Below are 14,339 nucleotides of genomic sequence, written 5' to 3'. Positions count from 1 at the left end.
TGCTGCGGGAATCCTAGACGGAGTGTATACGCATAGTATACACTCAGGCCGGGATCCCTAGCGGCACCGTAGAAAGCTGACATGTCGCAGAAAACCGTATCAGTTTACACAATGGAGCGAGCGGCTCCAGTCGCACGCTCCATTGTGTGCTGTGGGGAGCTCTGATGTGGCGACGGGGAACTCAGTGGCGCTAAAGATCATCCGGGATGACATTTTCTTACTACGTGTGACCATAGCCTAAGACTTCATCTGAGCAAAACAGTTGGCACAGCTTGGTTATGAGTATTCTTTGGGTACTATATGGCACTATATTGGCACTTTTTCATAATATTTAGCGAAATAATTTACTATTACTCTCTTGTAATAAATCTGTATACCTTTCCCAGGGTCTCTTTATCATGGGAACATGAAGACATAAGCAAATCTGTCTTGGTCGTTGTGGACTAGATGTACTATATGAAAGCTATATTGATTATATGACTTAAATTGTCAGCAGGATATATGATTGTGAATAAGCCCATAGATAGAGTTAATCATCATCATTTTTACCTTCCTAGTCCTTTCTATTGCTGAGGTATAAGCCTATTTGCTGCTATGCAAAGTAGAAGAAAGTGTCCAGATGGTGTTATTCAGCATAACAAGAGCCCAGGGAAGGGCAGACCATGTCCTCTTCTCAGTCTGGACCTATGGGCAGAAAAGAAGAGGACGTGGGCTGGACTTACCTGGGCTCTTGCTCTGGTGGGCAACACCCCATGGGCACTGTAGCCTCATTTGCATACTAACAAAAAGGCTCACAGCTCATTACTAGAAAAGACTTAAATGGTTAAAAAAAACTGTATGCCAGGAATCATGTTGATTAGGTATGGACCTATTTACACCCATGTTTTTCTGCTGTTAGGTGCACTTTAAGTGGACAAGTATAGAATATTAGTATTATTTGAGTACTTTTTGGCTCTATATGGGACTACAAATACACTATATGAACCATGTAAGGTTCCATGAGAACACTGTGTGACATTCCCTGGGCACTGACTGGCACTATATCAATGCTATCTGGTATTATATGGGCACATTACAACACTATATATTCGCATATATTGTGTGTTTCTACGTTTACTGCTTCATACTATTAGTTTCTACTTGGGTTTTTTTGTTACACATAGTTTTTCAGAATTGTTGGTGAGTTCTAGTTTTCCATTTTACTATCAATATAATTAAATAATCCTAATATATGGCCACTAGTCCTAAAAATAAGCTAAGAATTCCTGTTCTGCACGGATCACTTTTCAGCAGCGCCTTCCTTATCATCACAGACAGGAATACAGTGAAAGGTGACACCAGCACAGATAAGACCATTCACAATAGCTGAATCTCAGAGATCAGCCTCCCCTCCCTGTAGAATAACCTCTGCACAGGTAACACAGCATGCCTAGAAAACTCTCCCATTCAGTTTATTAGGGTTTCTCCAGCCTATTGTGTCTATGCCCATAAGGCTTGCTGTAAAGCACATCTCTAAATGCTGTTAAAAGCAGCTCAAGCTAAATGTCAGCCCCCGTTATAAATGTTCAAAATTAAATATCAGAAAACAGAAAAGATAATAAAAAAGAACATGTTCCAGTATCTGACTATAATCAGTAATAAGAAAAAAAAAAATCGAGGCAATGCATTCACTTTAAGTGGCAGATCACGTTTGTCCTTTGTAGCAAAGGAAACAGAAAAGACAAAGGTAACGTAAAGCCGCCTTTAATCAACTGATGCCATTTCAGATATCCAGACAAAGATATTACGACCCCCCTCCAGTGCGTATTACTCAGATGCATTAGATACAATAGCGCTATACTCTGATCCAAGTGGATATACTGTATAAAAGTGCAGCGTAAATACAATTAGATAATAGTCAGTTACTAAGGAGACATGTGTAACATCTGTACATGGAGAGCATAACACATGCCGAGCACAGTATGGATGTAAAGAGAAACACGCAAAGGCTGAATAAAAAGAAATTTATCTCCTGCAGGGGATTGGCTGTGTATCTATAGTAAAGAAAACAGAGAAGCAATGCCTTACTTATATACAATAGTAGGTCTTACTCTCTATGCAAGAATTCAAACCAGATATTGAATATAAAGCTAACTACATACATAACATAGCCTCAAGTCATGTGTTGCTTCAGGTGCATGTGTCCTGAGAGGGAAAAAGGGGAGAAAGCCACTGCCATAATATTGAGAACAAAAGCATTGGGCTTATTACAATCAAACATGCCCAATTCTTCTCTCTCCCACCATCTGTCATCAGGGGATAGCTGGAAGGCCACCATACATCATAAGCCTAGGATCACACATAGCAGGAAGATATTAATAGCAGTACCATACATTACTGTTTTAAAGGGAAACTCCAGGTAGAGGTTAAAAAAAATGAAACTTCTGCAGAAGCATATAGCATTACTTACCTGTCTATCTCAGTTTTGAAACTATCATAAATCCATTTGTTTTGGGGGGTTTTGTTCTGTTTTGTGTTTCTGTACTTCCTGGTTGAGCAGTTCCCAGAATGCAGTACTGGGTCCAGAATGCATTGCTTTCCCTCAGCTGTTCATCACAGTCCTCCATCCTGCCCATTCCCCTCCCAAATCTGTTGCAGAACATCTAGGCTGTGTTCACACATTGCAGTTTCATTGTGTTACAGAATTATTTGCAGTACTTTATAATTTCATTGTGGTCCCACCCACACAGCGCGCTGTTACTACCTGTAACACCACACAGCACACTGTATTCTCTACCTGTAACACCACACAGCACGCTGTATTCTCTACCTGTAACACCACACAGCACGCTGTATTCTCTACCTGTAACACCACACAGCACGCTGTATTCTCTACCTGTAACACCACACAGCACGCTGTATTCTCTACCTGTAACATCACACAGCACGCTGTATTCTCTACCTGTAACACCACACAGCACACTGTATTCTCTACCTGTAACACCACACAGCACACATTTACTGCCTGTAACACCACACAACACACTGTTACTATCTGTAACACCACACAGCACACTGTATTCTCTACCTGTAACACCACACAGCACACTGTATTCTCTACCTGTAACACCACACAGCACGCTGTATTCTCTACCTGTAACACCACACAGCACGCTGTATTCTCTACCTGTAACACCACACAGCACGCTGTATTCTCTACCTGTAACACCACACAGCACGCTGTATTCTCTACCTGTAACACCACACAGCACCCTGTATTCTCTACCTGTAACACCACACAGCACTCTGTATTCTCTACCTGTAACACCACACAGCACGCTGTATTCTCTACCTGTAACACCACACAGCACACTGTATTCTCTACCTGTAACACCACACAGCGCACTGTATTCTTTACCTGTAACACCACACAGCACACTGTACTCTCTACCTGTAACACCACACAGCACACTGTACTCTCTACCTGTAACACCACACAGCACACTGTATTCTCTACCTGTAACACCACACAGCACGCTGTATTCTCTACCTGTAATACCACACAGCACACTGTATTCTCTACCTGTAACACCACACAGCCCGCTGTATTCTCTACCTGTAACACCACACAGCACGCTGTATTCTCTACCTGTAACACCACACAGCACGCTGTATTCTCTACCTGTAACACCACACAGCATGCTGTATTCTCTACCTGTAACACCACACCGCACACTGTATTCTCTACCTGTAAAACCACGCAGCACTCTGTATTCTCTACCTGTAACACCACACAGCACCCTGTATTCTCTCCCTGTAACACCACACAGCACGCTGTATTCTCTACCTGTAACACCACACTGTATTCTCTTTCTGTAACACCACACAGCACGCTGTATTCTCTACCTGTAACACCACACAGCACACTGTATTCTCTACCTGTAACACCACACAGCATGCTGTATTCTCTGTATTCACACTAATAATGGGATTAAAGTAAAGAACTTTTTTAATTTAATTTTTTTTTCTTTTCATCTCCACACACATATTATGATCGATCATCTTTTATCTTTGAGGTTGAGCCCCACAATAAGGACTTTATCCAATACTATCTATGTTCACACTACGTTTGTTTCCGTCCGTAGTGCGAACCACAAATATACGCACGTAGTTTTGAGGTTAATGCGTACGCTGGAAAGTATACGATATACGCCCGTACAATGCACACTACGTATGAGCTTACGGCCAGATCGTATACGGCGCCGTGAAAAATTAACAAGACCATTGTTTGAGGACGGAAATGTTGAAACTCACGGCCGTGGATTTCCATGCGGTCCCGTACAAAGTACTTATTTCAGCCAAATTGAACTTGATTTTTCGATCCAAAAGGTTCTGTGTGGTTACGGGGCTGGGCGAAGATTTCCAAGTAAATGACCTGCCTCAGATCGCTTCGAAACAAGCTAGGGAAGCATAACTGTACTACGGGCGTATGTTCGCGGTTCGTACGCATCCGGCCGCATGTCTATTTTTCCCACGCCCGTAGTTTCAGCCGCACATGTACGGCGGCGTACGAAATGCAGCCGGACTCGTGCGCAGTGTGAACATAGCCTTACATGGTTATACTGTTTATGCTTCGTTTTTTCTTCAGGTGGGATTGGCAGTGCCGGCTCTGATCCTCTCTGCCGTTTAGCATCATTTCATTGTGTTACTGCATCATTTTTATAAATACGCTGCAGTACTGCAAAGGAACTCCAACATGTGTGAACACAGCCCTAATTTCACTGCAGAGTTTTGCACAATCAGTGAAGTTGCAGCAGCTGCTTCTGGCCGGTCAGAGATGGTGAATCAGGGGATTGGGGGGCAGCCAAGCCTCCTGTGACATCATGCCCTGCCCCTGTCTGCATCATCAGCCTGCGCTCAGCAGACACATACAATGTGAGACAGAGGCATGGACTATTTGTCTCCTAAGGTAGGAGAGCGGTGGGAGCAGGAGACAATGTGAATTGGCACAGGGGCCATTGTTCTTCACTTTCAAACAGCTTCCAGTGTGGCAGAACCGCACAGCTATGGTAATACATTATATAGGCACATCTATATAACTTTTAATGTACTTTTAATAGAAAACAAGTTTTCCTTATGTGGCGTTCCCCTTCAAAAGGGTATTCCGAGAAAAGTAGGAGATTGCGTAGGGTCCAACCCCTGAACCCCCCCGACGGTATCCATATCGGATGCTGCCGGCTCTATTGATTTCTATGGAGCAATGGAAAGAGCTGAACACATCGCTCTTAGGAGTACTTGGATCTTTCTGTCGCCGTGGTCACGTGCCAACCCAAGGGCTCTATTCATAACAGCCGGCGGTGTCCTATAAAGAGACTGCCGGGGGGTTCAGGGGTCAAACCCTATGCAATCCCCTACTTTCCCCTATCCTGTAGATAGGGAAAGAGTTAATTTTTCACGGAATACCCCTTTAATGTAAAATATGGCTGGTTTCCATTTCCTTGATTTATTAGGAGGTGGCCCATACGCCATGCCCCTGGACTTAACGTTAGCCCCCGAGCTACTATAGATTTTCAGCTAGTAATGTTGCATAAATTGTAATAAAACCACTGTAGCTGGAGGACACGCCTCCTTGCACACCCATATTAAGCCCAGCTCCGCCCACTTGGCAAGTTATACACCCAATTTTTGTGCTAAATGGAGGCTTGTGCAAAAAAATTTGACTTTTTATTGTGACCATCCACAACTCGACCATGCTCAAGTCGGATCATTTGCCACTTGGAAGCAGTATTCATGTTTTCCCGGACTCTCTAGGGCTGCATCCAACTTTTTCAGCCACCAGTTTGGTTGCTGTTTTTTTCACTAAAAACATAAGGAGATAAGGAGATGCAAATCTCTCCATTATAGTTTTAGGCTATGTCTCCAATATGTAAAAACAACAGCCGTATTTCATATCGGCCGGTGTTGTGCAAACAACAGCCGTCATTTTTGAAACAACATCCGTTGTTATGACCTTGCCTAAAAATTTACAGAAAACTTACCAAACACTGAATGTGTGAATATGCCTTATTTTGTATTTCTAAGTAAGTGTACATATATGTAACTCTTTTGTTGGAATAGTTTTATTAACACAGTATTGTCTTAAAGGGAAACTAAGGCAAAAAAATTCTTTCAAATAACTGGTTTCAGAAAGTTACAGATTTGTGAATTATTTCTATTAGAAGATCTCTTTCAGTACTTATCAGCTGCTGCATGTCCTGCAGGAAGTGGTGTATTCTTTCTAGTCCTACCCAATGCTCTCTGCTGCCACCTCTGTCCATGTCAGGAACTGTCCATTGCAGTAGAGGTGACTTACTAATGCTCTGGATAAATCCTGACATGGACAGAGATGGCACTGTGTCAGACTGGAGAGAATACACCACTTTCTGCAGGACATACAGCAGCTGATAAGTATTGGAAGACTTACTAATCTATACAACTTTCTGACACCAGTTGATTTAAAAAGAAAAAAAAATCACTTGAGTTCCTCTTTAAACTCGCAGAACAGTTAAAGGCTATTTGAAAAAAAAAAAAAAATCGGCAATGTTTTCCAAGCACCACATAGTGACTAGATGCATATTTTTACACTATATATATATATACACACACTCACTTATCGGAGCATATGCAGTATATTGTTTACATACTTGTTGACAGCACATAATGGCAATTGTATATTTTCTTTTCCTCCTGTTGTGATGAGTGAAATCTATCCCGGACCCCCTTATTAAGTGTTTATACCAATCTGGATAATTGTATGACACAATGACGTGATATTTATACGAGATTTATATAGCTCTAGCCTCTAGCTTATCCAATGTGTGTGTTGTTACTGCTGGATGCACTGTACACTTTATTATGCTGTATTTCCTAATTGTACCAATTAATCACTAATGAATTGTGGAGTGTAAATATATCTAATCACTATCTAGCGCTTAAGAATAGCTGTGGGAGGCAGCTGAAACATTGCTGAATCTACTGCAGTGCTACAGTGATATACATTCTCCTACCACATGCATAGATATAGATAGATAGATAGATAGATAGATAGATAGATAGATAGATAGATAGATAGATGGATAATATCAGTCATTTTTATCCATGGTGGAAACAATGTTCTGCAATTGTCTTGCCTTTTCATCTGTCTCCTGGCTGGTGTTGAAGAAGCAGGCCTTCAGGTATGGAGGGGACTGGGCAGTCCAGCCATTATCTGTACAGTTCCTAGTGATGGCAACTGCAAAAGAAATTGGCTTTGTAACATGAGACATAGAATTGTTCATTAAATTTATATTTAAAGCCCTTTTGAATTTCAGGCTATATGGTCCTGAGTTTATAGCCTGATACATTTAGTTTTAAAGGGGTACTCCGGCGAAAATCTTTTTCTTTCAAATCAACTGGTTTCAGAAAGTTAGGAACTACAGCTCCCAGCATGCTCCTGTGTGGCTGTGGTAGAACTACAGTTCCCATCATGCTCCTGTATGGCTGTGGTAGAACTACAGCTCCTAGTATGCTCCTGTATGGCTTTAGTGGAACAACAACTCCCAGCATGCACCTGTGTGGCTGTGGTAGAACTTCAACTCCCAGCATGCACCTGTTTGGCTTTGGTAGAACAACTACTCCCAGCATGATCCTGTGTGGCTGTGGTAGAGCTACAACTCCCAGCATGCACCTATGTGGCTGAGGTAAAACAACAAATCTTAGCATGCTCCTGTGTGGCTGTGGTAGAACTACAACTCCCAGCATGATCAGGTGTGGCTGTGGTAGAACTACAATTACCAGCATGTACCTGTGTGGCTGAGGTAGAACTACAACTCCCAGCATGATCAGGTGTGGCTGTAGTAGAACTACAATTACCAGCATGTACCTGTGTGGCTGTGGTAAAACTACAACTCCATTATCCTAAGCCACCCCCAATGCTCCTCCCCCGGATCAGAGACAGATGAGCAGTAGGATCCTCCACTCCACCTCCTCCTTCTAATGGGCAGAGACAGTGTCATCCTCCAGCAGAAACAGCTTCCCACGGACCAGATATATCAGCAGTATATATATTCCGGGTCTCCACCGCTCTAAGGGGCAGTGGACCAGCCTCTGTGTAAAAAGCTTGGGGACCCCTGCTATACACTATGTGGGGGCAGCCAGGAGGCTATATTCTATGTGGAGGCTATACACTGGGGGGGGGGCTATACACTTGTCCCAGCCCTGTGTTAGGGTCCCAGCTATGTTTGTATCCTTCTGACTGTGAGGATCCCAGCTATGTGTGTATCGTGACTGTGAGGGTCTCAGCTATGTGTGTATCCTGACTGTGAGGGTCTCAGCTATGTGTGTATCCTGACTGTGAGGATCCCAGCTATGTGTGTATCCTGACTGTGAGGGTCCACCTTTGTGTGTACCCTTCTGACTGTGAGGGTCTCAGCTATGTGTGTTTCCTGACAGTTAGAGTCCCAGCTATCAGTGTATTCTTCTGACTGTTAGGGTCCCAGCTATGTGTGTTCCCTGACTATTAGGGTCCCAGCTATTTGTGTTTCCTTCTGACTGTGAGGGTCCCAGCTATGTGTGTTTCCTGACTGTTAGGGTCCCAGCTATGTGTGTGTCCCGACTGTGAGGGTCCACCTATGTGTCTTTCCTTCTGACTGTTAGGGTCCCAGCTATGTGTGTGTCCCGACTGTGAGGGTTCCAGCTATGTGTCTTTCCTTCTGACTGTGAGGGTTCCAGCTATGTGTGTCTCCCGACTGTGAGGGTTCCAGCTATGTGTGTATCCTGACTGTGAGGGTTCACCTATGTGTCTTTCCGTCTGACTGTGAGGGTTCCAGCTATGTGTGTGTGTCCTGACTGTGAGGGTCCCAGCTATATGTGTTTCCTGACTGTGAGGGTCCCAGCTATGTGTGTGTCCTGACTGTGAAGGTCCCAGCTATGTGTCTTTCCTTCTGACTGTGAGGGTTCCAGCTATGTGTGTTTCCTGACTGTGAGGGTCCCAGCTATGTGTGTGTCCTTCTGACTGTGAGGGTCCCAGCTATGTGTGTTTCCTGACTGTGAGGGTCCCAGCTATGTGTGTGTCCTGACTGTGAGGGTCCCAGCTATGTGTCTTTCCTTCTGACTGTGAGGGTTCCAGTTATGTGTGTTTCCTGACTGTGAGGGTCCCAGCTATGTGTGTGTCCTGACTGTGAGGGTCCACCTATGTGTCTTTCCTTCTGACTGTGAGGGTCCCAGCTATGTGTGTGTAACGACTGTGAGGGTTCCAGCTATGTGTGTATCCTCCTGACTGTGAGGGTTCCAGCTATGTGTCTTTCCTCCTGACTGTGAGGGTTCCAGCTATGTGTGTTTCCTGACTGTGAGGGTCCCAGCTATGTGTGTTTCCTGACTGTGAGGGTCCCAGCTATGTGTGTTTCCTGACTGTGAGGGTCCCAGCTATGTGTGTGTCCTGACTGTGAGGGTCCCAGCTATGTGTGTGTCCCGACTGTGAGGGTTCCAGCTATGTGTCTTTCCTTCTGACTGTGAGGGTTCCAGTTATGTGTGTTTCCTGACTGTGAGGGTCCACCTATGTGTCTTTCCTTCTGACTGTGAGGGTCCCAGCTATGTGTCTGTCCCGACTGTGAGGGTTCCAGCTATGTGTCTTTGCTTCTGACTGTGAGGGTCCCAGCTATGTGTGTATCCTGACTGTGAGGGTTCCAGCTATGTGTGTATCCTGACTGTGAGGGTTCCAGCTATGTGTGTATCCTCCTGACTGTAAGGGTCCCCAGCTTTGTATCTTTCTCATAACGACATAATGTGTTTTAGATCCGGTGCCCCCTGTGGCACCTAACTCCAGCGCCACCACTACTTCAGCAACCAGCCCCCCCACCCCATGGTGTGAATACACAACCAAAGCCATACAGCACAGAAATGATATTCGTCCTTATAGTGAAATATTTCCGGTGAAGCGCAGTTCATGCATCTAGTACATTAGATTATGATAAAGATTATATTGCAGTTCTAGAGCGTTATTGAATCGGCGCTCTGCTCTTCCCCGCCTACTCTGCCTCAGCAGCGATAATGTTCTTACATACCCTGGAAGATCAATGCATTTCTCAGCTTACTTTAATAATCCCAGAGCTGTGACCTTTTCTCTGAAACTGAATGATGCTGTGAAGAATGACTGTACACTTCAACGTCCCAGCTTTGTATAGCCTGGGACATAAAGACGACGAGCCTTATGCTCGATATGAGTCATCTTCTGAGGTCTACACCACCTGCTAACATTGAGGATCATCCTATCCACAGTGGCTTTATATAGACAGTTCAGAACATTCTTTATATAGTTATTTTGTGTCTATAGTCGGATTCTTCAACCTGGGATTTGACAGCTATAAAAAAAAAAAAAAAACACAACTGCCATCATGCTTGGGCAACAATAGTCTATGGTAGACTTCACTCATCTCTAGTCTATGGTGTATATATATATACAAACATCTATTTCCAAAGATAAGCCTAGATGTCTCATTAGAGGTATTATTGTCAACCAACATCCTACGATCCGAAATTTATTGACTAGACACTATAGCATGCACATTGCTTTAACATTTCTAAAAGGACTGGGGTGAAAGGTTTTAAAAATTTGGTTGACGTGACCTAAAATGATCATGTATGGTTAGGAGCAGGAACCTGTATTACAGTTAAACAATGTCCAACTTGTGGCAATGCATGGCCGCTATAACTCACAAGTTCCTGGTTGGACCTGGTAGGTCTTATTTTGTAGGACCTATAGCTACATTGCTTCTATTTAATAGAAAGAGATGATAAACCCTAAAAAATAGCTTGAGGATAAAACCAAGATAAAGCCCAAACCTTTGTCACTTTGGGTCACCCTTTGTAATGGATGGTCCAAGCACGAGAAGGTGGATCCCCTGGATCACCGAGGAGTGCTGGCATTCCTTCCCTGAGGAGTGGTGTCTAAGGAGCTCTCAGTTTTCACCAGGCCGGCTGGACTTCGCTGCGGTAAACTCCCAGGTCACTACCCTCAGAGAACGACCTAGGTGGCCTTCGACTGAAGAAATGAAGGAGTACTGGAGTCCAGGACTAGGTGCTCTTCCTCTGTGGTAGAAGTGCAGGATGCAGTGTAGGACATAGTTTAGACTGGAGCTGAGCTGAAACTAGGAATGGATGGAGATCCAAGTAGCAAGAAGATCGCTAGGAAGTGGCGGAAAGCCAGGAAGCACAGCCCTTGTTGCTGACTGACAAACAACAACAACTGAGCAAAGAGGTGAGGAGGTGAAGACTATATATACCATTAGGAGAAGATGCCAGAAGATTTCAGAGACTGTGGGCTGAGCTATAAATACAGGTGAACCGGCGCACATCTGCCACTAGAGGGAGCCCAATCCTCTTAACATGTAATGCCTACTCATCTAATCACAAGTTGAGACAACTTGTCTCAGGCTCCAGGAAGCAATAATGATAAGCAAGAACTGGGAAGAGTCAGAACTGCAACTGTAGGGGAACAGGGTAGATATCAGAGATAATAATCTGTGCATTAGATTTCGGATGCCCGATACTTTTGTTCCTAGGGAAATAAGCCATTACAAGAGGAGTCTGTCAGCTCTTTACTTCCTTCTGCATTGGATGTTTGGTTGTCCCCAGGCTCTGTACATATTGACTACCAGAAGGAACAAGAGAAAAATAACCATGGAAGGTACATGCGCCTCCTACCTTTAGTCATGAGAAATATTTGAAGACTTTCTGGACAATAGACAGTCACAATCTCTCCTAAAGATGCTGCATTCCAGCAATTGACACCATCCCACTCAGTCGGACATCCTGTGACAGAAAAGAAGGTTATGTTTGGTAAGTCATTGCGTCAGCAACGCGTTCACTAAGCTCTTATTTACAGGATATTAATGTACAGACTGACAGATAGCACAAGGCGTAAACTCAATGTAGCCTATGAGTGTAGGTTAGGCTAGGTTCACATCGTAATGTTGCCATGCAGTTGTGGCAAAGTTTTTTTTTTTTTTTTTGCAAATAACAAATTACACAATACATATCATGATCATGTGACTGACCAACAAATGGCCAGAAGTGGACAATCTTTTAAAGAGGAAAAATATACTGCTATAATTTATAACATGTAATAGATTTCAGTTTGGGAATTTTCAAGATTTTTACCATCATTTGTGGGTCTGTTTAATGTGTCATTCTCTGATCGCATTCTCTTATAACATTCCGCTTCCTGCTCTAGAACCTGAAGGACCAGTTCACATTCGGGGTGAGTACAGGTGACCTAATAGAGAGAGGTAGAAAGCACAATGTTAATGAACTGATATGTTCCCTTGCACTTACTATTATAAATTTTTATTTCCATTCAGAGCCAAGACAAGGTTGGTTGAAGAAATTGGACAAAAAACTTGGTGCCTAAAACTACCCCGTGCTGGGTAACAGTGTGATATAGAACGTGACTAACTTACTCTCATCACAAACTTTAGACAATTGTTGGCTAGAGATGAGCAAATCAGTTTGCCAGGAACTGATTTTGTTCTGAATCTCACGAAAAAATGACAGATTTGTACAAATTCAAGATGTTTAGTAGAGATGAGCGTACCTCAATCACGCTTGGGTTCCTCCGAACCCGAGCATGTGGCATCTGATTACTGTTGACTGCAGCAGTTGGATGCAGACCTTAAGCTGCCTGGAAAACTTGTCTTTAAGTTTTTCATGTTTTCCAGGACTACATAGTGCTGCATCCAGCTTGTGAAGATCATCCCGGCATCCATGTGCGCCCGCATCTCAATTCACCATAGCCGACAATGGAGCGTGGGGCCGGAGCCGCACACTCCATTGTGTGACTTTTCAGGCTTGTGCGGCCGCTATTTAATGAATAGTGGGCGCACAAAACTGACATGTCAGTTATTCGTACTGCCGCTAGGGATCCTGGCCGGGGTGTTTACTATAGGGGACATTTATCAAGTGTCCGCCCGAGGCGTACGCCAGGGAGAAGGTGCAGATTCGCCCCTTTTGCCTGGTGTACGCCTCCCGTACACCCCGCTCGCCCGATGGGCGGGCTGGCGGAGCTTGGAGGGGCGAGACGAGGCGGGGAGGAGGCGTAGCCTCCTCCCGCAGCACATTTATCATGATTTACGCCTTCTCAATGAATCCTGCCGGACAAAAGGGGGTGGGACCTAATATAAGACTGGCGTACTTGTACTCCGGTCTTCACAAATCCCCCCCTATGTGTATACACTCCGGACGGGATTCCCTCTAACTGCAGAGCTCGTAAGTTTTGAATTAATTATGGCCGCTGTGTGAACATAGCCATAGGCTGTATCCAAGTGTTCCAGGACTCCCTAGAGCTACATCCAACTTCAGCCACCAGTATTCTGCCAGCACTGTATTCATTCTCTATCTCTACAGCAGTTGCATGAACAATGAAGAGCCTGTGGCACTTCTACACCTACGTGATCCAGTTTAACAGGCTAGATAACCCCTTTAAAGCAGACAATCCTGGAAACATAGAACACCCCTATATTATATTGTATATTACTATTGTATGACAAAAGTGGAGCTTCCCTTTAAATAGCGACAAAGCTTTATATAACTTACCATGCATCCCCCATTGGAAGATGATTCCCATATGCACACAAACCAATGATACACAGGTATGTTCCTGCTTGCTTGTCATGCTCGGAGTTGTAGTGTGAGAGCAGTGACATGTTGTACCTATTTAAGTCTGAACTATAGTAATTTGAGGGGAATTAACATCTTGCCTGGTTGTATAGTGTGGGTGGTATGCCAAATAGAGTATATTTAGATCACTGTGCAGTCGCTTAAAAAGAAAGAACATTGTGATGAACTAATTATAGGGGCTGACAATACCGTAATAAACACAATGCCTGAAATTATAGCTCAGGCTTTAACAATTTGTTCCAGGTTTGCTCTCCCCACCAACCCCCACAACACCCTTTTCCTAAAGTTACGCCTCATATTATCTAATGTGAACTTGACGGGAGCTGTCAAAAATTCTGAATAGGGAATTTCAAAATAGGGAATTTTACTGTTAATCCAAGAAGTGGCAGCATTAACCCATTTAATGACGAATGCACTTAAAGGGGCTCTCCAGTGTACAAAACTCATTTTCAAACATGTATTAGCTCTTTATAGAAGGGAAAAAAGTTACAAAGATCATCTCTGGCTGTGGAGGACCTGCCTTGCCCAGTGTTATGCAGATGACCCACTGATTTTAACAACAATTTGTAATGATTAATTTCTCCAGTGGTGGCGCTGCTGAGAAGATGAACACTTTCAGGTTTCTCCTTGCTGATCACTGGTGGTCCCAATATTCTATAAAAAGAGTATTA

At 43.8% G+C, this 14,339-nt stretch overlaps 1 protein-coding gene across 1 annotated transcript in view; it reads right to left on the bottom strand.

The window, feature by feature from the left end:
* Positions 1–13,639, bottom strand: part of LOC138771975 (vasoactive intestinal polypeptide receptor 1-like) — a 61,636-nt gene extending 47,997 nt beyond the window's left edge. Inside the window, exons 1-4 of the mRNA XM_069952020.1 lie at positions 13,585–13,639; positions 12,154–12,268; positions 11,698–11,805; positions 7,149–7,249 (exon numbers count right to left, since the gene is read on the bottom strand). Of these exons, the coding sequence (XP_069808121.1) occupies positions 7,149–7,249; positions 11,698–11,805; positions 12,154–12,268; positions 13,585–13,587 (327 nt within the window). The 5' untranslated portion in view covers positions 13,588–13,639. The remainder of the gene's footprint in view (positions 1–7,148; positions 7,250–11,697; positions 11,806–12,153; positions 12,269–13,584) is intronic.
* Between the last annotated feature and the right edge of the window lie 700 nt (positions 13,640–14,339).

This window comes from Dendropsophus ebraccatus, chromosome 14 (genome assembly GCF_027789765.1).
Source record: "Dendropsophus ebraccatus isolate aDenEbr1 chromosome 14, aDenEbr1.pat, whole genome shotgun sequence".
Classification (NCBI taxonomy): domain Eukaryota; kingdom Metazoa; phylum Chordata; class Amphibia; order Anura; family Hylidae; genus Dendropsophus; species Dendropsophus ebraccatus.
The sequence above is the reverse complement of the archived record's forward strand: the minus strand, read 5'-3'. Positions and strand labels throughout refer to the sequence as shown.